Raw genomic sequence first — 24,985 nt, 5'->3', positions numbered from 1 at the left:
CCCTCTACAAGATACTGCACCCCACATTAAATCAATATCTGCAAAAACGAACCTCTATCTTTATATTACTAATGTACCTCCATGTCATTTTAACTTGTTATTCTGTACTACCTCTATCTACTACTATGACTATCTTCCTCAATTTATGTAAGTCAATATCTCAGATTTCACTTTTGTTAAATTCATAATATGTTCCTACTGACTCTCAAGTGCAGTAATCACAACATTTTTCAATAGGTAACAAGGATATATGTGTGAATGAGCACTGTTAACCTTGTTAAATCTTGTAATTATTATTGTAATAAAGAAAAGTGGCTAATGCCATGCATAACTTTGTATGATACATATGCCATCTAATTGCATGCATTTATCTCTTGACAACCTATATCTTGTGGATTTGTACATGTGACATTTAATCCTTCATATATTGTTTTGTTTGTTTGATTCTATGTGGATATTTTCTCCCTGGACCTCCACTGAAAAAGGGTTTTACCCAGTCTGACTTTGCCAGTAAACAAATGTAAAATAAAATAAATAAACATAGTAATTTACAAATTAGGAGAAAATAAATATATATCTATGTATGTTTTATAACAATATAAAAGGAAAGAAACTAAAATATTTAATCAAACTGCTGTATATTAGAATGTAGCATACAAGAAAAAATAAAAAATAATGGCATATAATATATATATATATATATATATATATATATATATATATATACACACTCACATATAGAATGATATCTAAAAGGCTCTTTCACCTGCATGGAATTTAAAATACGTAGTTTGGGTGGCTGTTCCATCCAAACTACTAATCAGCCTGGTGACACAATTCTCAAAACTGCCATCTGCAAAGCAGCTGAAAAAATAGACTAAGATGATTCCTTAAACACGGAAGTTTCGTATCTCAGAATAAATCAGTGCCAGCATATTATCCTCATTAACTTTTTATTTAGGTATATAATAAGACTATAGACTGACGTGTGTTAAGGTTGAAGAGTATATATGTCATATACTAGGCAACAAGAAAGAAGAAAGAGAATATCCGTCTACCAAAGATATAAATCCATATATTATGTATCTAACTCTAACATTATATGACAATAAGAGAGATTTTTCTCATATAAATGAGGTCATAAACAAGTGCTGAAGAAGGTACCTTGAAACAAAAAAAAAAATTAAATAATGGAGAAAGCATTTATCTAAGCAACTGGCAGTTGTTATATACTAATCCTAGTACAAAATTTTGATTATCATATGCCATTTTACTTTCTCTCTCTCTCTCTCTCTCTATATATATATATATATATATATATATATATATATATCTATATCTATATATATATATATATATATATATATATATATATATATATATATATATATATATATATATATATATATATATATAAAGGGTCTATATTACAACAGTGAAGAGGTGTTTAATCGAATGTCTCTTTGCCGACACATATAGAGCGAACGCACTAAAGTGAGAACGCTCAGAACAGCGATTTCTTTCCCTGTGTGTTTGCCCCTTTCCCCATTATAGTGCGATCTCGGATTGGTATATTTAGTTGTGGGGGTGTGGGGGGCACAGCCCCCTCACTTTGGGGGGTATGGGGTGTGGAGCTCCCAACATTGTAATGTTTGAAAGTGTGTGTGTGTTTGTGTGTTAGTACTACTGATTTCTTTCCCAGGGAAAGCAATTGGTGTTCTGAGCATTCGTGCTTTAGTACATTCACTCTATATGTGTCGGAGAAGAGGCATTTGATTAAACACCTCTTCACTGTTGTAATATAGACCCATATATATATATATATATATATATATATATATATATATATATATATATATATATATAGGGAGAGAGAGTGAGAGAGAGAGAGAGAGAGAGAGAGAGAGAGAGAGAGAGATGGAGGTGGCACCCCTTATAATGACATTACAATTCTATAAAGTGCATGTATCACTTATATAGCTGGGACACATATAACAGAAAAATAAATATAACATCTTTGAGGTTAAAACAGTAAAGATAAAAGGCATCAGCCAAATAGCAATGGACAATGTAGCACTACATTAAAACTGGTAAGTGCAAATTGGAGTTAAAATTCTGAGTGAACATCCAATTAATAAATAAATGAAACTGGCATTCATTTTCTTGTAAAGAATTAACAGCTAAACTAATATAAAAAAAAATCTGATTTTACATTTAAGTGCTCTAATTCACTTAGGCTATATATTTCACATGTTCCATTCTGATATCCCCGGTGTTCATTCGTAACCAAAATGCTTCATTACACTACCAGCCTTTATAACAAAACAAAAACGAAACATTGTTTTGCATTATACTTAGGCATTGCAACTGTAATTGAAAGACGTGATGTTAATTATAGAGTGAAACTCACTAAAAGGCTATAAAATGTACCAAGATATAGAGGATTATGATCAGGTGGCTGATTATAGCCACTTTATTATGTGTTCGAGTTGGCACCCATGTCAAGAACACATACTAATAAAGAGTTATGATCATCAACCTGATTGTAATTATTTGTAGTGCATGGGGTTTTACCTCCTCCATGCACTAATAGTTGCAGAAAAAAAGTTTTGATGACTTTCAAAGCTGTAACACACTAGAGGGGATTGCTGTCTGGAAGGCAGTGTAATGTTTCTTTTATGTTTCCACTCATCTTTCATGCTTCTCAATGGCCCACATTTTCGCAAATTGTCCAGATTTTTACCTCATTTATTTGCTATGTTCCTCATAAAGTCCATGGTCAACAAATCACAGGGAACTGAAGTCACTGAATAGTGATGCTTAAAGCTAAAATACAACCAGGCGGAAACAAACTGGTAAAACGGCAGTCTGATGAAGGCTGAGTATTATTGCAGGCGAAAGCGCTTACAGTAATAAACAGTCCATGCCATTTTACCAGTTTGTTTCCGCCTGGTTGTATTTTAGCTTTAAGGTTCAGTTGTTATTCTTCTTTTCGTGTTTACTGAACAGTGATGCACATTTGAGTTTCAGAGTTAGTTTTTGTTTGTCTTTCGGCTTTTCCCGGTAAGGGGTCGCCACAGCGGAACTCCGGTCCGCTAATGATTGGCAGTAGATTTTTACGAAATGCCGAGGTGCTAGCTCGATGCCCAACCTTCAACAAAGGCATGCCCATTTGTGCACGCATGTCTTTTGAATGCCACCCAACTGTGGGGAGGACATGCAGACTCCACACAGAAGGCACTCCCAAGCCCAGCTGAGAATCGAACGGGAGAACCTCTTGCTGTGAGGTAACAACGCTACCACCGTACACGAGTTTCAGAGTTAGTATCTTTGAGAAAAAAAATCTGGTGCATATATCCTACTATTCTAGCTACTTTCCTAGATTGCAAGAGGCTGTAGCTGTCATTTACTCATCAGTACAGGCACATTTGACTGCCTAGCTTGGGACCCAACTTTAACATCTATAGCATGGGGTGCTTAACATTTTCAAAAAGTTGGGTCTCCCACCACTTTAATGCTTAACTGATTTGGTCTTTTTCCAAATTTATGAGTGTAATCACTGTGATCCATTAGCTACATTGTTATTATAGTGATTAAGTTAGCTGGTAACAGAAGGGACACACACTACATTAACAGGATCAAATGAACTGCATTTTACATATTAAGCTTAAAACAGCTTAAAAGATGTTAAATTAATATAAACAGCTATGGAAATTTGACAAAACTTGAAGAATAATGTGTTTTAATATGCCTTACAGGCATATACATAGGCTTACTATCAAAAGGTTGAAATTCATATGATCTAACATTCATTTTATCAATCCATATGATCGACACATGGATATTAAGTGGTTCATTTGGTCAGCAGGAAGGGCATGCAAATTACCTGTAGATATAATGTTGACAACAGGGCAAGGATATACCCTTGTCAACACTGTAGTGCAATCTCAGAGTTGTAATATATAAGTAGCAGGGGGTGTGGGGGGTGCAGGGGGGTTGCCCCTTTGCAAAAACACTACTGTCAGTGCTGCAGCTGTTTTTCGACCATTTAAACTTTGACATTTTTTTCAGTATTTTGAAAGTTCAGTGTAATGACTTTCAACGTTATGACTGTCGACCATATGAATTTCAGTCTCTTGATAGTAAACCATATATATATATATATATATATATATATATATATATATATATATATATATATATATATATATATATATATATTATATATATATATATATATATATATATATATATATATATATATATATATATATATATATTTATATATATGGGTCTAGGACTAGTCACTGAAAGCACATTTCACTGAAACACATTTGACTGTGCACAATTCACTGAAAGCTCAATTCACTGAAAACACTATTCACTGAAACGTATTTCACTGAAAGTTATATAAGTCCTTTTCCCTACTGTAGTGTGACCCTGGAGTTAGTATATATAGTAAGGGGGTGTGGGGGCACCGCCCCCCACATTGGGGGTTGTTGGGGGCATAGCCCCCACCACCTATTTTAAATATTTTGAATTATATACATGGATACTTGCAATTCCAATAAGTTACTCTTTTCGGAAAATAATATATATCCAAACTATGTGGGGGTCTACACCTCCCCTTACTATATATACTAACTCCAGGGTTGCACTACAGTGGGGAAAAGGCCATATATAACTTTCAGTGAAATGTGTTTTAGTGAATTGTGTTTTCAGTGAATTGAGCCTTCAGTGATTTGTGCACAGTCATTTGACTTTCAGTGAAATGTGCTTTCAGTGAATAGTCCTAGACTTATATATATATATATATATATATATCTGCATAAAAAATTACGTCAACAATACATATCTATATCTATATATATATATATATATATATATATATATATATATATATATATATATATATATATATATATATATATATATATATATATATATATAAAAAACTATATATATATATATGTATATATATATATATATATATATATATATATATATAGATATATAACTTCCCAAACAAGATATAAAGTATAAAAAAGACATTTATGTACAGCTTTCATCCTCCCACAAACAGATCTTCATCAGCGTCTTGGATCTAGTGTTATTTTATTTGATGGTTTGGTTTTACCATAATGCTATACTTGTGTTTTTATTCGCCATTGACATAGGTGAGGGATGGCCACTGGGAGCAAATATTGATATGCACATTATTTTTAGATGCAGCTCTCTGCACCAAGCACAGTTTCCCTTAGGAGCACACAGGTAGCACACTCCAGACATGGGGATGTACTCTCTTTCTCTCTCCAAACCAAGACTCCTCCCTGACCACTTTGGAGCACTGTGCACACACACATGGATATTTGATTTACACACACACACACACACACACACACACACACACACACACACACACACACACACACACACACGCAAACATACACTCACACAAACCTGGGAAAGGCTGGCACAGATTTGCCAGCTGTGCCCCGTCTGCCCAGAGTATAAAGTAATTACTCCGCCACCAGTCAGCTACTCTAAGGTTCTTACAAGGGTACCCAATTATACTGAGTAAAATTTATACTAATACAAATGGTAGAGTTTGACCAATGTAGCAAGGCTTTCAGGAGCAGCCACTGTGTCACTAAAATAAGCATAAATACTCTTAAGATATTAAAAGTATTCTCTAAAAGACAAGCCACAATGAAAGGTATAGATATAGGTGAGGGATGGCCACTGGGAGCAAATATTGATACGCACATTATTTTTAGATGCAGCTCTCTGCACCAAGCACAGTTTCCCTTAGGAGCACACAGGGAGCACACTCCAGACATGGGGATGTACTCTCTTTCTCTCTCCAAACCAAGACTCCTCCCTGACCACTTTGGAGCACTGTGCACACACACATGGATATTTGATTTACACACACACACACACACACACACACACACACACACACACACACACACACACACACACACACACACACACACACACACACACACAAACATACACTCACACAAACCTGGGAAAGGCTGGCACAGATTTGCCAGCTGTGCCCCGTCTGCCCAGAGTATAAAGTAATTACTCCACCACCAGTCAGCTACTCTAAGGTTCTTACAAGGGTACCCAATTATACTGAGTAAAATTTATACTAATACAAATGGTAGAGTTTGACCAATGTAGCAAGGCTTTCAGGAGCAGCCACTGTGTCACTAAAATAAGCATAAATACTCTTAAGATATTAAAAGTATTCTCTAAAAGACAAGCCACAATGAAAGGTATAGATATATTTAATTATTAATAATAAAATAGGAAACAAGAGAATACTGAATATCTAGTTAAAATAAATACCAAAGTTTTATTCACAGAAGATATAAAAAATAACACAGTTAGATAGATTCACACAGATCAGAATAAAAATATTTAACTAATCTTACTATATTTTCCTGACTGATGAAAAAATTGTTGTTCCCTAGTTAAGTTACTTACTACAGCAAGGGCAAGGCAAGATAATGAGTGCTGAGTTGGTTACTACAGCAAGGCAAGATGAGGTGTATTGAGTTGCTCACTACAGCAAGTCAAGATAAGGTGTGTGGTTGTGTGAGATATATCTATAAGAGATCTTTCCTGTCAGGTTCTGAAGAACAAAGTTCTGCTGTGAGAGTTCCATAATATTTCTCACTAATACCTAAAGAATCATTTCAGTGCTGGTTATAGAATGACATCACATCTGGTCCCCTGACTCTGCAACAATACACACCCAGAGCTTTGCTAAGATCTGTTGCTGCATCTGAAAGTTATAAAACAATTTCAGAAATGTCCACCCTTCCAGGGTAGCAATTACTTTACCCCTAATGAAAACACAGTAAGATTCTTAGTCCTGGTTTTCTCATACATTTTTGTCTGTGTCTGCAATCAGACCTGTAAGATAAAATTGTTATGGCCTAAACCAACCCATTTAATTTTCAACATATTTTTCAAAATTAGTGGGAATAAGATTAAGCTCTTCCCTTCCAGAATTCTCTGTTAAAACATATATATTTAATCAGTTATAATAATAATGTCTGACATACATGTATATCTCTTTTCTGTCCAGCAGGCCCCACTGTTGATACATTTTTAAAACAAGCAAGTTTACAAATACAGTTTAACACAAGCATCTGTACAAATCAGTTGATAGTCAAATTACATAAAATTCTTTATAAAACTCCAGCTAGCTATGTTGGCATATGTTACTCATACACTGCCCTACTCTCCCTGCACAGATGGCACTACCTCATATAATCAAATAGTAGAAGGATTCAAACACTGATTACTTGGTATTGAATGTGTGAGTTATGTTGACAGGAGTTTGATAGATAAGATGGATTCCAAAACATGTCACTTGCCACAGAATGTACTTGGGAGTTACACTTGTGTAACAATGATACAAAAGAAGGACTGAGAGACCAAATTGTTACACTTCACAAACCACATCCATTTGGTGTTTAAAAGACTTACACAGTGTTTGTAGTGCAACAGGTAGCACACTCTGCTTTGGTGTAAAAGGCTGTGGATTCTATTCCCACATCGGGTAGATTGAATGCTGATACCATAGTTCAGTATAAGGGGGGGGGGTGCAGCCCCCCAGGAAAGGAGGATTTGGTGAACACTGAGCACTACTTATGTGGGGGGCTCCACACCCCAAACCCACTGTAAATATTTACAATGATATGGCCTTTAGATTAAAGGAAGTTTAGATGATTAGTGTTCCATGAGCAGGCATTTGGTAAACACGCTGTTTCATTATTAAACATAGACCCCCCCTCCTCAGGCCACACTCTCTTTCTATAGGAGGGCTAGTCCAGTCAAAACTGGGGTGAATTTGTGGGTACCATTTTAATCATCTAGGTCACATGTGAAAAAATGACAGTGTATCACACTGTATAGACTGCAGGGAAAGTCTGTTCCATAGGTGGGAGAAATGCTGCATAATGAATCTGCTTCTCCATCATGTATTATCTATCGGTAAAATCTGGGTCATTGATTCTGGTATTTGTGGAGCTATTAGACTTTTAAAGATACAGAAAACACAGGACAACTGGATCTCAAATAGTATAGAAGATAAGGCATAGATCTCCATACAAGAATCTGTGATATTGCAGAAAGGATAGTGATTCCATCGTGTCTTGGTGGTTCAAGGTTTTTAGCCTATTGTCATTTTTGTTAGGATCCTGTGGGACATTTCTAGTTGCATGACATGTCAAATGAGTTACATGCCAAATGGGAGAGTACTCAATAACTGGCCTAATTGATGATGAATATAAGTGAATAATGACCTGTTGAGATCTGAATGATACTCTTTTGGGAATCAGCTGTACTAAGTAGAATTATCAACCCATATTCCAAAGTCTCTATCTTCATTTTCATTTTGAAATGGCTCCTGTCTAGCCTAACAGCATTTTCTTTTGAAGTGGGGTATTGTCTATTCTTTATGCTAAAGGGTGGGTGTCTCTACAAAATTTAATACTAATACACTCTTTTTTTATATAGTTTGAGCTCATTCTTCAGAACACCGTGTATTTAATAGTGTGAGTTCTCTGTCCAGGGTTTGGGTATCAGAGGGAATCTTGGCAATAACTCCAAGTTTGCAGTCAACTGCAAACTTAGTTAGCCCAAGGTCCTGGTTTCTAGGCTGAAGATCAGCAAGGTAAATGCTGAAAGAAAGGGATCCCAACAATGATCACTGGGGGACTCCATTAGTTACCTTCATACATTCTGACAAGGAACCAGCTACTCACTCTGTGAGATGCCTGACATTTAGCCAGTTTGCTATCCACCTTACCACATAGGGATCTAATTTTAAAGCTTTAAACTTTCTTATGATGCCAGCATCATGTGTGGTATGTAATACCTTGGCCAGATTAAGGTAAGCCATAAGAACAGCATGACCATTATCAACAAGCTGTGTAAAGATCTCAAAGAAGTTAACAAAATAAAGTAGGCAGATCTTCTCATGACAAAGTCAAACTGCTAAGGGTCAGGCCTAAAGAGATTTTTGATGTAATAGTTTAATGAGGTCATTTAAAATTAATTGCATGGCTTTACAGATGAGGATCAGGCTGATGAGCTGTAAATTCGAAGGGTCAGTGCTAAGGCCACTCTTAATGAGTGGCATTATCATTGCAGTGGGCAAGGATCAGGGGCAATGCTTGTAGCTAAGCTAATGTTAATCAGTTTGCTTTCATACTGACTATCCATCCTTGTAAATTAAGGTTAAATTCAACATGTCTGGTCTACTTTATATCACTGATGCTGAGTGACACTGAGGTTCATTTGACTGCAGTCGGCAAACTGACTGAAGTCATGCATGTCTGTCAACTTAAGTTATCTTAGCTCTCACTTGCAGCACTTGTAACTATACATGGTGCTTCACCTAACATACCATACTTTTTTGTAATTTGATTCTTAATGAAATTTCAAGATCTTTAGTCAAATTAGATTTCTACACACATATTACCTAAATGCTTTGTAGCTCCTCCTCCACCACAACTATATTTTTCTGCAGTTAACTTCCAAGTTGCTCTTTTTTGTCCTATCCTCTACTAATTAATCCAGGTCTATATCATATGAGCGAATTGCACAAATTGCGAATGCTCATAATATCGAACATACTGGACCATAAACTTCCTATTGTGGGGGGCTGCACCCCCCCCCCTAAATATATATTCCAACTCCGAGATCGGCACTACAGTGAAGAAAGGGCAAATACCACGATCTCAGAAAAAGCACTTTGAGGTCCGGTACATTCGATATTATGAGCAATCACAATTTGTGTGATTTGCTCATATGATATAGACCCAGTTAATCCCCCCTTCTTCATTTAGTTTATGAAGACTTTAGTTACATTAGCAAATGCAGTGAAATGCAGATGTGGAGCTGGAACATAAACAGTTTCCAATGTGTCATAAGCCTCTGTAGATCCAACTTTCTTTCTTTTTTTTTCAAATATATTTTTATTGAATTTTGCAAACTTTTCAAACATACAAAGGAAAAACTGTAAGTCATTACAGGAAGCAGTAAAGTATAGGTATATATATATATATATATATATATATATATATAAACAGTTAGTACAAAAACTATGCATTTATAAAACAGCAGTTATCTTACAGGGAGACTTACATCTTAGAGAATAATATAAGTAGTAAAGACCCCCCAATAATCTATTACAGTCAGAGTATAGCGATGCAAATGGAAAATGGCTAGGAAGTAGGCGTATATGACTGTCTTAAGAAGAAAGACAAGCTGTAAGGAGGGTATATTCATTTAAACCAACTATTTACACCATGTACAACTATTTATACCATATTTACACCATGGATGCCAGAGGATAACAAAATAATATAACAAAATACTTTGCAAAATCAAAAGTTACAGTGTGATGATACCAATTTCTAATGATTATAGGGCGAGATATGATACCGATGGATAATTTCCTGGAATGTAATGTTAGTGACCCACATTTTGGAAGATTATTTAGTTTGGATTAGGTGAAAGAGGCTACACCAGTAATTCTGAAAAATATTATTTTTTCTTTTTGTTATTATTGCATAACTTATGTGCAGATATATATTTGATTGCCAGTGATGCAACGTTTTCCCAAGCTATTGCTGAGGGATTGACCTAATTCCTGGCTATAAAATATTTGAGAAGAGCGCAGGCCATAACTCAGATGTGGCGATGGATACCCTTAAGAGATTTAGGAATTATATTTTGAATCATGGTTTGCAAAGAAAATGTGTTTTTTTCGTATCCCATTTTTTCCAACTGAAGTTTGTAAATATTCTTACAGCTCCAAGAGATGTGAAGTATATCTACATGTGGGAGGGAACCGAATGGACAGATTAGGTTTTTATTGTATCTGAATTTCAGTAAGACTGCTGGGGTGTAGTAGGAATTGTTGTTTATCATAAGTTGAGTGTAAATTAGGTTTCTGAAGGGGGTTATATTCAGGGTATTATTGATTGTTTCGCACTTAGACTCCGTAGATATTTCTCCTTGTATGTTGTCCCAATATTTGGAAAATAGAAGTGAATGATTATATTTAATGCATGACACAAGTTTATAGGTATTTGAAATCATTTTGTCCCATAGGGAAAGTGATTTAATGATAGTTTATGATACTGTAATGTCTTGATCCTTCACTCTATAGCAAGAGAATTTTTGCATTATAAGTGAGCAAATTTGTCTAGGATAGGATCATATTTGTTAGGAGCACCAAATAAGGCTTTGACCTCAGCAACATTTTTAGAGTTATAAAAGTGGCAAAATATGGCTTTCTTAATAATAGGGAAGTTTGTTAAATTGATCATTTGCTTTTTGATTTTAAGTTAGGGTTTAGGTGAATAGGTTGGAGAATGGGAACAGTATTGTGTAAATTTAAAGAGGTCATCAGAGTTTGAAAGATGTGAATTTTGTTCTTTAGTGTAGGCAAGATTTTGAACTTGTAGTCACCATCAGGTACTAGAAAAGGGACAGCAAATGGATTGAATTTTAACGAATATATATATATATATATATATATATATATATATATATAGATATATATATATATATATATATATATATATATATATATATATATATATATTTGAGAGGAATGTCAGACAGGGGGAAGTAATATTCTAAATGATTTGCAGGATTTAATGGAAAAATAGATGATTTTGCAGTGTATAATTTATAATTAGCAGCCTCAGCAACAAGATTAATAGAATTTTGGATTTTATGAAGATCAGTGATGGGAAGCTCAAAATAGATGTATAGATCATCTGCAAATGCAGAATAATTTACATCAATGTTAAAGACTTTTGGGATCTGGTGATAAGTTTTTTGGTTAACTCAGAGAAGGAAAGGTTCAAGATATAAATTAAAAAGATAAGGTGAGCGTAGGCAGTCCTGCCTAGTGCCATTGGTAATTTTAATAGGGCGTGATAAAGTTTTATTTATATACAGGAAAGTAGAGGCATTGTTATAAAGCATCTTAATAGTGTTGACAATAAGACCGGAAAAGTTAAAGTATTTCATGGTTAGGTAAAGGAAGTTTAGATCAATGTTATCAAAGGCTTTGGTAGCATCTAGCGTGAGTGCATAACGCGGGTGGTTATCACTTTTTAGAAACAGCATTAATGTGTTTAAGGTAAGAGTATTGTCACACAGCTGCCTCTGTTTCATAAATCCAAACTGTTCAGAAGAAATGACTGTAGCTATAACTTTCTGAATTCTATTAGCGATAATGGTAGATAATATTTTGATGTCAATGTTAATAAGGGCAATGGGCCTTAAGCAGAGAGGGTTGGACTTGTCAGAGTTTGGTTTTGGGATGAATATTGTTTTCGAATTGTTCATATACTTATCAGTAATCCCTTTAGAGATTATATAATTATACATGGCAAGGAGAGTTTTAGAAAGGTAACAACTAAAAGTTTTATAAAATTCTCCTGTAAAACCATTAGGTCCTGGCGCCTTATTTAGTTTAAGTTTTTAATTAGCTAGCATTATTTCATTCAGTGTTATGGGGCTGTTTAGAAGGGTGTTTTGTGCAGAGGATAATTTTGGAACAGATAGCTCATTTAGGAATTTTTTGTGTATTTCATTTGGGGTCTGTTTTTGGGATTATAGATTTCAGTGAATATATTTACAAAAGAGTTAACAATATATTCATTACTGTATACATTTTCCTCTTTGTATTTTATTTAATTAATATAGTTTGGTCCCTCTTTGATGTTTATGAGTCTAGCTAGTATTCTGGAGGAGGTATGGGCCCATTCCGAAAATCTGTGAAGGTGTTTGAGTTCTATCAAGGATTGATTTTGTAAGTGAAAGGAGTAAATTTTTTTTGTATCTCATGTAGTTTCTTTGCTAGTTCAGGAGAAAAATCTGTTTGTATTTGTGCATCATTCATCTTTTGCTCTTTGTTGAGGTTATTAATGTACAATCTCTTTTTTTATAATAAGATGATTTTTGTATGAGTATTCCTCTGATGACCGCTTTGGCCATAGCCCATTGGATATCTAAGGGTATGGTGGATAAACAAGATTCTGCATTGAACTGTTTCAGATAATCATCAATTTCCTGCAGAACATCTTTTTTTAAGAATGCTACTGTTTAGTGAACAAGTGGGACTATTACCATCGTGATTCAGGTGGTGAATGGAATTAATACAAATTGAAATATTCAAGTGGTCGGATATAGATCTAGCCTCAAGGGCAAAGTTTGTAATTTTGTTTGAAAAGATATCAGAGACCAAAAAAATAATCAATTCTGGACCAGACTTTGTGCGAAGCTGAATAAAACATGAACTTATTTAGCTCTCTGTCACAGAATAGTGATGTACATTTGAGTTTCAGAGTTAGTATCTTTGAGAAAAACAATCTGGTGCATATATCCTACTATTCCAGCTACTTTCTTAAATTGCAAGAGGCTGTAGCTGTCATATACTGGTCAGCACAGGCAGATTTGACTGCCTAGCTTGGGACCCAACTTTAACAACTTTAGCATGGGGTGCTTAAGATTTCTTAAAGTTGGGTCTCACACCACTTTAATGCTTAACTGATTTGTCTTTTACCAAATTTATGACTGTAATCACTGTGATCCATTAGCTACATTGTTATTATAGTGATTCAGTTAGCTTGTAACAGAAGGGACACGCACTACATTAACAGGATCAAATGAACTGCATTTTACATATTAAGCTTAAAACAGCTTAAAAGATGTTAAATTAATATAAACAGCTATGGAAATTTGACAAAATGTGAAGAATAATGTGTTTTAATGTGCCTTACAGGCATATAAATAGGTTTACTATCAAATGGTTGAAATTCATATGATTTAACGTTCATTTGATCGATCATGAATATTAAGTTGTTCATTTGGTTAACAGGAAGTGCATGCAAATTACCTGTTGATATAATGTTGACAGCAGGGCAAGGATATACCCTTGTCAGCACTGCAGTACAATCTCAGAGTTGCAATACATAAGTAGCAGGGGGTGTGGGGGGTGCAGAGGGGCTTGCCCCTTTGCAAAAACACTACTGTCAGTGCTGCAGGTGTTTTTCGACCATTTAAACTTTGATTTTTTTTTCAGTATTTTGAAAGTTTGGTGTAATGACTTTTGATGTTATGCCTGTCGGCTATATGAATTTCATCCTTTTGGTAGTAAACCATACATATATATATATATATATATATATATATATATATATATATATATATATTGGTCTAGGACTATTCACTGAAAGCACATTTCACTGAAACACATTTGACTGTGCACAATACACTGAAAGCTCAATTCACTGAAAACACAATTCACTGAACCACATTTCACACTGAAAGTTATATATGTCCTTTTCCCCACCGTAGTCCAACCCTAGAGTTGGTATATATAGTAAGGGGGGGTTGTGGGGGCACTGTCCCCACATTGGGGGTTGTGGGGGGCCCACATCTATTTTAAATATTTTGAACTATATACATGGATACTTGCAATTCCAATAAGTTACTATTTTCTGAACATAATATATATCCAAACTATGTGGGGGTCTACGCCTCCCACACACCCCCAATGTAGGGGGCAGTGCCCCGACCCACCTTACTATATATATATATATATATATATATATATATATATATATATATATATATATTTATACTAACTCCAGGGTTGCACTACAGTGGGGAAAAGGCTATATATAACTTTCAGTGAAATGTGTTTCAGTGAATTGTGTTTTCAGTGAATTAAGCTTTCAGTGATTTGTGCACAGTCATTTGACTTTCAGTGAAATGTGCTTTCAGTGAATAGTCCTAGACCCATATATATATATATATATATATATATATATATATATATATATATATATATATATATATATATATTCTAATAAAATAACGCAAGAGCCAGAGTTCAAGGAACTTCCCAAACAAGATATAAAGTATAAAAAAGACATTTATGTAGAGTTTTCATCCTCACACAAACAGGACTTCTTCAGTTTCTTGGATCTAGTGTTATTTTATTTAAAGGTTTGGTTATACCATAATGCTACACTTGTGGTTTTATTCACCACTGACATAGATGAGGGATGGCCACTGGGAGCAAAAATTGATATAGTTGCACCAGATTTTGATCCAGGTTGGGTCCAAGATTCAGCAGAGAGATCATAGCAGGCTATTTGAATTAGGCAGCTAGCATTAATGATATGGTAATATAAATTAATGTCTGGGAGACTTAAACCGCCTTTTGGTCTTTGGGGTAATTAGTTTCCTGTATGATATCCTGGTTGATTTATGTAATCATAAAAACTCTGAGATTGTGGTTTCCATTTTTCTGAACATTTAAAAAGATGGAGTTAAGATGAAAAAGGATTCTGGGCAAAATATTGATTTTAATGATAGTGCATTTTGATAGCAAAGAGAGATTGATGTTTTTCCATCTAGTTAGATCGTTATTTATCTGATCCCAGACTCTGTATAGGTTTGCTTTTATTAGTTCTTGGTGAGGGTGTGTGAAATTTATTCCTAGGTATTTGAGTGTATATTTGAGGGGAATGTCAGACAGGGGAAGTAATATTCTAAATGATTTGCAGGGTTTAATGGAAAAATAGATGATTTTGTAGGGTATAATTTATAATTAGCAGCCTCAGCAAAAAATTAATAGAATTTCGGATTTTATGAAGATCAGTGATGGGAAGGTCAATATAGCTGTTTAGATCATCTGCAAATGAAGAATAATTTATATCAATGTTAAAAACTTTTGGGATATGGTGATAAGTTTTTTGTTTATCCCAGAGAAGGAAAGGATCGAGATATAAACTGAAAATGTAAGGTGAGAGTGGGCATCCCTGCCTAGTGCCACTGGTAATTTTAATAGGGTGTGATAAAGTTTTATTTATATACAGGGAAGTAGAGGCATTATTATAAAGCATCTTAATAGTGTTGATAATAAGATTGGGAAAGTTAAAGTATTTCATGGTTAGGTAAAGGAAGTTTAGAGCAATGTTATCAAAGGCTTTGGTAGCATCTAGCATGAGTGCATAACACGGGTGGTTATCACCTTTTAGAAACAGCATTAATGTGTTTAAGATAAGAGTATTTTCACACAACTGCCTCTGTTTCATAAATCCCAACTGTTCAGAAGAAATAACTGTAGCTATAACTTTCTGAATTATTTTAGTGAAAATGGTAGATAATATTTTGTTGTCAATGTTAATAAGGGCAATGGGCCTTTAGCAGAGAGGTTTGGGCTTGTCAGAGTTTGGTTTTGGGATGAATATTGTTTTTGAATTGTTCATATGCTTATCAGTAATACCTTTAGAGATGATATAATTATACATGGCAAGGAGAGTTTTAGAAAGGTGACGACTAAATGTTTTATAAAATTCTCCTCTAAAACCATCAAGTCCTGGCACCTTATTTAGTTTAAGTTTTTTAATAGCTAGAATTATTTCATTCAGTGTTATGGGGCTGTTAAGAGGGGTGTTTTGCATGGAGGATAATTTTGGAACAGATAGCTTATTTAGGAATTTTTTGTGCATTTCATTTGGGGTCTGTTTTTTGGGATTATTGATTTCAGTGAAGATATTTACAAAAAAGTTTACAATATCTGCATTACTGTATAAGTTTTTCCCTTTGTATTTTATTTATTTAATATAGTTTGGTCCCTCGTTGATGTTTATGAGTCTAGCTAGTATTCTGGAGGGGGTTTGGGCACAGTCTGCATATCTGTGAAGGAGTTTGAGTTCTACCAAGGACTGATTTTGTAAGTGAAAGGAGTAAATTTTTTTTGTATCTCATGTAGTTTCTTTTCCAGTTCAGGAGTAAAATCCTTTTGTAGTTGTGCATCAGTCATCTTTTGCTCTTTGTTGAGGTAATTGATGTACAATTTCTCTTTTTTTTTTATAATGAGATGATTTTTGTATGAGTATTCCTCTGATGACTGCTTTGGGCATAGCCCATTGGATATCTAAGGGGATGGTGGATAAACAAGATTCTGCATCGAATTGTTTCAGATAATCATTAATTTCCTGCAGAACATCTTCTTTTTTAAGAATGTTACTGTTTAGTGACCAAGTGGGACTACTACCACCGTGATTCAGGTGGTGAGTGGGATTAATACAAAGTGAGACATTCAAGTGGTCGGATATAGATCTAGCCTCAAGGGCAAAGTTTGTAATTTTGTTTGAAAAGATATCAGAGACCAAAAAATAATCAATTCTAGACCAGACTTTGTGCGAAGCTGAATAAAACGTGAACTTATTTAGCTCTCTGTCATGGTCAAATATTAAAAAAGTGTCAACTAAGTTGAAGCTATTTATCAAATCCCGAATAGATGCAGTTACTTGCGAGGGCTGTTTCCTGTTTATATTTGAACTATCATTCAAGGGGTCCATGAGTGCATTCCAGTCACCACCAATAATGAAAAGATGATTAAGAAATTGAAGTAGTAGATTATATATTTCATAGAAGAATAAGTGCTGGTTTGTACAAGGGCTATATAGGTTTAAGAAAAGTAAAGGGGATTTTACCTGTGGGTATGAGTAGTAAAATAAACACCATCTGCCATTCGGGTCAAATTTAGTATTTATCACTTTGCCAGGAAATTATTTTTTAATTATTACTACAGTGCCTTTTGATGCAAGACTATTCCCTGCTATCACAAGTTTAATTCAATTTCTTTTTTTAATATTATCCCATTGAACATTTGCCATATGTGTCTCCTGTAACTAGTTTCTTTTTACTGATTTCTTGAAGGCCATTTACATTCCAGGAATTCACACTAATCATCATAATTTTGATTCAAAACATAGATATATGCTAGGATAAACTAAGAAAAAAGCCCTACTAGGGATGGTCCAATTAGTACACACACTTTTTATATATAACAGAAAGTATAATGTGGTAGTAAATCATATTCTGGCATCCATATTCTTTAATGTAAACCCTGTGCCTAACCACCAGTCTCCCTGAGTCATTTTTGAATAAGTTCTAAATAGATACAAGTGATCTGTTTTAAATATTTTCCCTTATGAAGAATAATACAATAACAGAGCAGGGAGACATAAAAACTAACATCAATAGTTCAAGCGCCAACAAACATTGGACAACTACACCACCATGCCACTCCCAAAAATGTTAAGGAATATTGAAAAACATATGTACATAGAATGGCCAGTTAAAGGCAAAGTGACATTCGATTTAGGAGTTAAAGGAGATAATAAAACAATACCACCATAAGAACATAATACATACAGCATTTTTAAAATTATTGACTTCGAAAATTTCCATGTAAATAGGCAAGTGAGGTTGGAGTAATATAGGCAATAAAAGTTAGTAAGTAATTGAAACCAACACAATTTATAACCTGAGCTATTAATAACAATTACAGCAGATAGTAACACAGGTTCTAATTATAACTGGTATAGCAGTAAGTACCATAATATCCTAATAATATGTTTTGGTCTCCTGTCAGGAGAAAGAACAGTCAACTTAGATAAGCTCTAACTGAGCATACTGCTATAAAGGGAGGTTAACGAAGGGGTAATTATAACAGGAAAATATTACAGGCTAAATATATGCATCAACAAACAGAATAGCTCTGAGTAAATGTAAATACATTTTTTACCTATCTAGATATCTAACTGTGTTTACTAAATATGCATTATACACAGAATCACATAACAATAGGATTAGAGAAGGAAAGACAAAATCAAGAGCATTAATTGACAACCTAAGCAGTTAATTGGATTTTCACTGAATGCAGTTCACAGTAAACTGCATAACTCACGTATCATCACTAACCAGTTGAATTAAATAACTGTAAGCAAAAAAAAAAAAAAAAAAAAAAGTTTAGCAAGCAGGCTAATTAAACCAAGCACAAGCATACAGCATGTCAAGCTCACTAGATCTGTAGATCCACCTTCATTAAGAGAAAGGAACAAAACATCCATATCCTGCACTTTTAGTATAGAATTAAACGTCATGATTCATGAATCGTGCTTGAGTCATGGTGTAAGTAGTCAAAATGCTAATTTGTGTTTCCATGCAACAACAGTTAGATTTCAACACTTGAAAACATTTTCACTAAAGGTAGCACAGCTGTGGAGCAGACTTAATAGATTACTAAACAGGCAATTGTCTTTAGCTGTCTTTAAATAACTTTTGACAATTGCATAGGCTTTTTATTTTACTCACACAGTCTGAGTTTGTATCTAAAACACTTTTACAATGAGCATGCAATCACACACCTAAATAGAAAACCAAATGTGAACATATAAAATATTGTTTTTGAAAAACTGAATGGCACAGAAAGGCATGTCTGAAGTATGGCATTGTAATTTTGCAACTTGACCAGCAGATAGCAGCTACTATACAGTTTGATATGAAAGACTTCTGACAAATTGATGTAATTGTATTGCTAGAAAAAAACTCTATTGTAATATATTCATTACTTAAACATAAGATTAGGCTGCTAAATTACCCTGATCAGAATCCTTTATAGTCCATTTAATTACCACCATCCTGAAGTGTCCAGAAAGTGTTGTTTTAGATCCATTTCTTCTTCCCTAAGCTCTAATTCATGATATTAGTGTTCCCAGTAATGCACTGCTTTTTCTATTGTGATCTCTGACCTTGTGATGTCATCAGCCGACATTCCTGCTGCATTCTGGGTAATGGAATGTTGAAACTGCCCTAGGAGCTTAGCAGTATAGCTAGTTAAACCAGTAGTTCCTTGAAAGCTTGCATAAATACTTTTTTGCTTCATCTGCAGAGTGTATTAGGAATTTCTGATCACCATAGCTGAAGGAGAGGATGACTAGGTATTTCATCTGAAAGCGTAATTTTTTTTTTATTAACAAAGCACAAAACGGAGCTAGAGCTTGTCTTTTTTTTTTTCTTGTCAAAAAAGAAAAGTAACATTTCATGGAGAGGTCACAGGATTACAATATCACAGGATTTACCCCAGCCCATTAAGGCTTAAAGACAAGCCAACTTTCTTTCTTATTTATTCTGAAAGTAAGTTCTGTAAACAAAGAAGTCAGTAGTTGTCTTATTATCTGTCATTAATCAGAGGGACTGGGTCAAATCCAGAATTTAGCAAAAAGTCATAACATAAACATTCTGCTTAAAGTATGTTCAGAAAATAAACTGATAACAGAATACATAACATATATTTTGTGTTCTCTTTTTAAGGCTGCTCTGGTGCAATAGCAAAGTTATGCATTTCAGAATATCCTAAATCAAAAGTCACAATTTTTGATCTGCCAGAAGCAGTGAGTATGGCAAAGGCACATTTTGTACTTCCTACAGAAGAAAGGATTTCCTTCCATAAAGGTAAATACCTCTCTTTCTCTTTATATTTGGAATGTCTTGTGGGACATTAGGATGAATATGAGGGGTATTGTTCTATGTGCACTTTGAAATGTCAGTAGCCCATGTATGCTGTAGAGCTACCACATTATTCTGCCTTTTGAGATGAAGGTACTGTCTTCAAACCACTGAATTGAGTTGCTAAGACTGATGAGGTTATCATGGGAGGTCATTAACAGTAACTCTACATCCGCTTTGCTATGTTTGTGAAACTGGTGCATAAACAGCCCTTACTTTATTGGCCACTTTTTCATATAAAAGTCTGCAATGTGCATGCTGGCTGTATTTGTTCTCTTTTTGCAGCACTACACAGGCATTAAATGTGTTTAACCAGAACTCTTCATGGAGATGTGTATGGTGGCACCTGCATTCCTCTGTGTATATAGTTCCTGTATAAGCTGACACAGTGCTTTCAATGTCAGGCAGGATCTGTCACAAAGTCTGCCAGTATGATCAATGTTGCCGCCTATTCAGCTTCAGGTCAGTGATGGTGTTCATTGACTTTTGCAGCACTTTTCTACCCCTTTCTACTGTTGTCATGGTTACTACCCCACCTTTACATCTCTCTGCTGTTTTTAAACAGAGGATCCAGTACAATTTTAACTGCACACATTTCTTCTTAGTATATAGATATCTGTTTAGCTTCGCAGTACTCCTGAGGGACCCAGTGGATCATTTACTCCTGCTTCTTGCTCAATGTCTTCCTGTTTAGCTATTTCCACCTTACATATACAAACACCAGATATGCTTAATTGGCTTTCTGTTTATAGTCACACACCCTTCTTACGTATATGGTCTCCTGCTGTAATATATGTTTCTTTGATATGGTAAGTAATATGGTCAAGTCACATAATGTGCTTTTCACTTTACTCACCTGCAATGTCATCTTGTTTTCACTTCATTGCTCAGGCATTCAGATAAATTGCCTTCATTAAGTTACAGGCTCCCTAACCTGTTCTGATTCTTACTCAGCCCTACCACAGTGCTTACCATAGTAGGCTGCCTTTCTGGCCTACTGCAAATATTAATGAAGTATTCCAGGTGAGCAGCATATGGTAATTAGCCTTGTGCTTTTCTCCAGTGCTTATAGTAAGTGCTTTATTCAGCCAAGGAATTCACAGAGACACTCAGCTGGATAAATTCTTGCCACCTTCCATGGTAATTAACTCAACCAAAAACTTGGCATGCACCCATTGCTTTCAATGGGTGAGATCACGTTAGAGTTAAGTACCAGGGAGTTTAATGGATACATAGTGCTGGGTTGTAAGTGTGTGCATGTGTGTGTGTTGGCATGTGTGTGTGCGTGTGTGTGTGTGTGTGTGTGTGTGTGTGTGTGTGTTGGGTTGTAAGTGTCTGCTTGTGTGTGTGTGTGTGTGTGTGTGTGTGTGTGTGTGTGTGTGTGTGTGTGTGTGTGTGTGTGTGTGTGTGTGTGTGTGTGTGTGTGGCTGCATGTGTGAGTACATGTAGAGGAGTAAGTGGTGTCAGGTGATTGTGTGTATGCGTGTGTTTGTCTGCCTGTCTGATCATAGGGGTGATTTAGGAAGCAGACAGGATAGGTATGTATGTATCTTTGTATAATGGTAAATGAGTGTGCTGGATTAGGATTGGGGTCAGTCTGGTAAACAGAAAGTGTGAGTGTTACATAAAGCGAAATTTGCCATCAACGAGCAATACTGCAGCCATCACTGTATTGCCCTTAAGGCTTTGAATTGACTCACCACCTAGATTACATGCAGTTTATCTCCACACACACAGCATTATTTATAAAGCCAATGACTGCCCTACTTTTAATCCTCTTCTTCATTCCTATCACTCTGGGAAACTACTTTGATCCAATGAAAAACATCTCTTCAGCATATATAAACCCCACAAATCATCTGGACAAAGTCTCTACTTATACTCTGGTGCTAAAAAAATGGAATTTTATCTCTCTGCAAATTAAATCTACCTCTGACCTCTTCATCTTCAAACTACTACTAAGAGACTACCTAAATAAAACCTTGCTCTGCTCCTGCAGTAGCCCAGGCTGAAGTATTCCCTCCCTCCTTCAAACACCAGCATGCTTTGACTATGTTCAGAGATGAATTAGTAAAATCTATTTCTTAGATAAAAATCAAGTATATTTTTGCTTAACCTATATTATCAAGTCACTTCTGTTCCAAAGAATGTACTCAGCATGTTTAATGTTATCTCTATAAACTGCAATTTGTGAATACTTTATCTATTGACAATGTTTTTTTTTTCAGCTTGTTATAGCTGTCTACATATTTTCACTATGTATTTATATATTCACACTGTATGAACTGAAGCTGATTTTTTTACTGAATTAATATCTCATCTTTCTGTATTATGCTCTGTAATAACTATAACTATATTACGTTGGTATGGAGCTTTACTTCTCAGGCCTCCACTGAGAATAAGATATTATCCCAGTCATATTTCCTGGTAAACAAATGTCAAATAAATAAATACAAATATTATGGAATGAAACAGAGTGCATGGGTGTGCTCATGTGTTGGGGGGTGATATACTTCTTAACTCCTCCTAGACTAATGAACAATAGATGTAATGAGGGAAAAGACTAGACACTGGGAAACTTTTCTTTATTTTAATCAGTGGAAATCTGATACAGTAACCGGCTTGCAGCATGAAAGATGTTTTAACGGGGGAGGGCACTATACAGTTTTGGTTATTTATACATATAACTGTAGGCTACTTTAAAAGTTAATAGACTAACAGGTCTTACATCTGGATGCATTTGCTGAAAAATAAAAAGTATGGAACGGTAATGTCTGGCATTACTAATTGACCCTAATTGCCTGTGATGTACAGGGACCATGCTCAAGACCTCTGGACAAAGCTGGTAGGGACACTAGCTAACATCAGGATGTCTTTATAAATATTACTTTAGATCACTTAAAAAGTTAATAAAACGTTAATATAGCAATGGGCCCTATATCATTATTAATTTTTTGAACAGTAAGATAATGAAATTCTAATGACTGGCATTATTGATGGACTATAACCATATATGAGTTACAAGAAACAGAGAATGATAGATGCAACACCAGGTAAGTTCTGTCATTTAAGTACAAGTAAGAGGTTGTGGTGTGTGTGTGTGTGTGTGTGTGTGTGTGTGTGTGTGTGTGTGTGTGTGTGTGTGGATTTTAATATGTGTATGTGTGTGGGGGAATGAATGAAGAGGTGCTTGTTCTAACATGAAGCGTTGGCTGCCACTGGTAATTATTGCAAGATCAGCAGAAAGGTTAGCACTTGCAGTAATCAACAAGCAATTCAGGGACATGAAAATTACTTGTTAATGAGGTATTTTGGTTAATGTGTTTCTGAATCACTAGTTTCCCCATTTGTATCAACTGGTCCTTTTAGCAACAGCCTTACTTCTCATGGCAGAGCATATCTGTGAATCCTAGCCCAAGTCTCCTCCATAGAACACAATGTTTATGAAAAGAGCCCACAAACCCATATTTAACTTTTGAAATTATTGAGAAGACTGTTGGTTTTTTTTCTTTCTTTTTGGATGTTAGGAGTCATTACTGATAATTTAATTCAAGATAAGCAAACAAAATAATGTTTTGAAAGGACAGGCATTACAAAAGTAAGAAATTATTGAAATATGACAAGGATTTATTTCAGTTTACAACAGATTATTTCAAAAACGACAGTTTATAAATATTCACATCAAAAACAAGTTTTGTATATATTGTTATGTATGTAACAATGTCAGGGGTTTTCAGGACAATGTACCAGTTCTGTATGTCAGCCTTAAGAAATAAAATATTTAAGACTGTCTTCTGCAGTAGAATAATAGGATGAAAAATAAAATTAAAGTTGCACATGGTTACATAAAGGGAAATATCATAGAATGAAACAGAATTTTAAAAATAAAGAGGCTAGAGGAAAATAGGAAAAAATAAGCAATTTGGTTGTGTATCTTTGTGTGGATGTGCCTGTGTGAATATGTGCCAAAGGTGACTACTTATGTGTGTATCTCTTAGTAATAAGTACCATGACCTGTTGCCCTGTGGAATACTCTCTAGCTCTCACTGTCTTGCCATACCAGGTCTTTTGCTGTGGCCGTGCCTGGGCTAGGTGCTCCTGAGCTATCCTCAAGAGCTCGCTAAGTGTATTCCTGAGGTTTAGGACATATGCCACAAGAGTCTTTGTGGGAACAATAGTCATCTCCCCGCTAATGTCAAATGAAATCAATGGGGGTCCCTTACCATGTAACCATAAAGAATTTCAAATGATGTAAAACCTGTGGATTCCAGGGGCACTTTCCTATATACAAAGAGAAGACTGGCAGATAGTTGTCTCATTCCCTCTTGAAATAGTCTGCAAATGTCTTTAATATGGTCTTCATTTAAAAATCTCCACCAGACTATTTGTCTATCAGTGGTGGGAATAGTTTTTAGGTGTCTTACCCCACAGTGCTTTCACTGACATATGCTGACATAATGCTGGCACCTGTGTCTGTCAGTATTTCCTTAGGAAAACCTACTATGCAGAAAATGTCTAGCCACCACTACCATAATATATTTCATACCTATGGACCTTGGGG

General features: G+C 35.0%; 1 protein-coding gene across 1 annotated transcript in view; it reads left to right on the top strand.

The window, feature by feature from the left end:
• The window catches only part of LOC122802727 (acetylserotonin O-methyltransferase-like), a 301,004-nt gene that overhangs the window by 217,307 nt on the left and 58,712 nt on the right, over positions 1 to 24,985 (top strand). The window contains exon 6 of the mRNA XM_044072489.1: positions 20,230 to 20,370. Coding sequence (XP_043928424.1) covers positions 20,230 to 20,370 — 141 coding nt within the window. The remainder of the gene's footprint in view (positions 1 to 20,229; positions 20,371 to 24,985) is intronic.

The sequence above is a fragment of the Protopterus annectens genome, chromosome 5.part0 (genome assembly GCF_019279795.1).
Source record: "Protopterus annectens isolate FY-2018-M chromosome 5.part0, PAN1.0, whole genome shotgun sequence".
NCBI lineage: Eukaryota > Metazoa > Chordata > Ceratodontiformes > Protopteridae > Protopterus > Protopterus annectens.
Note: the sequence above shows the minus strand (reverse complement) of the source record. Positions and strands in the feature narration are given on the sequence as shown.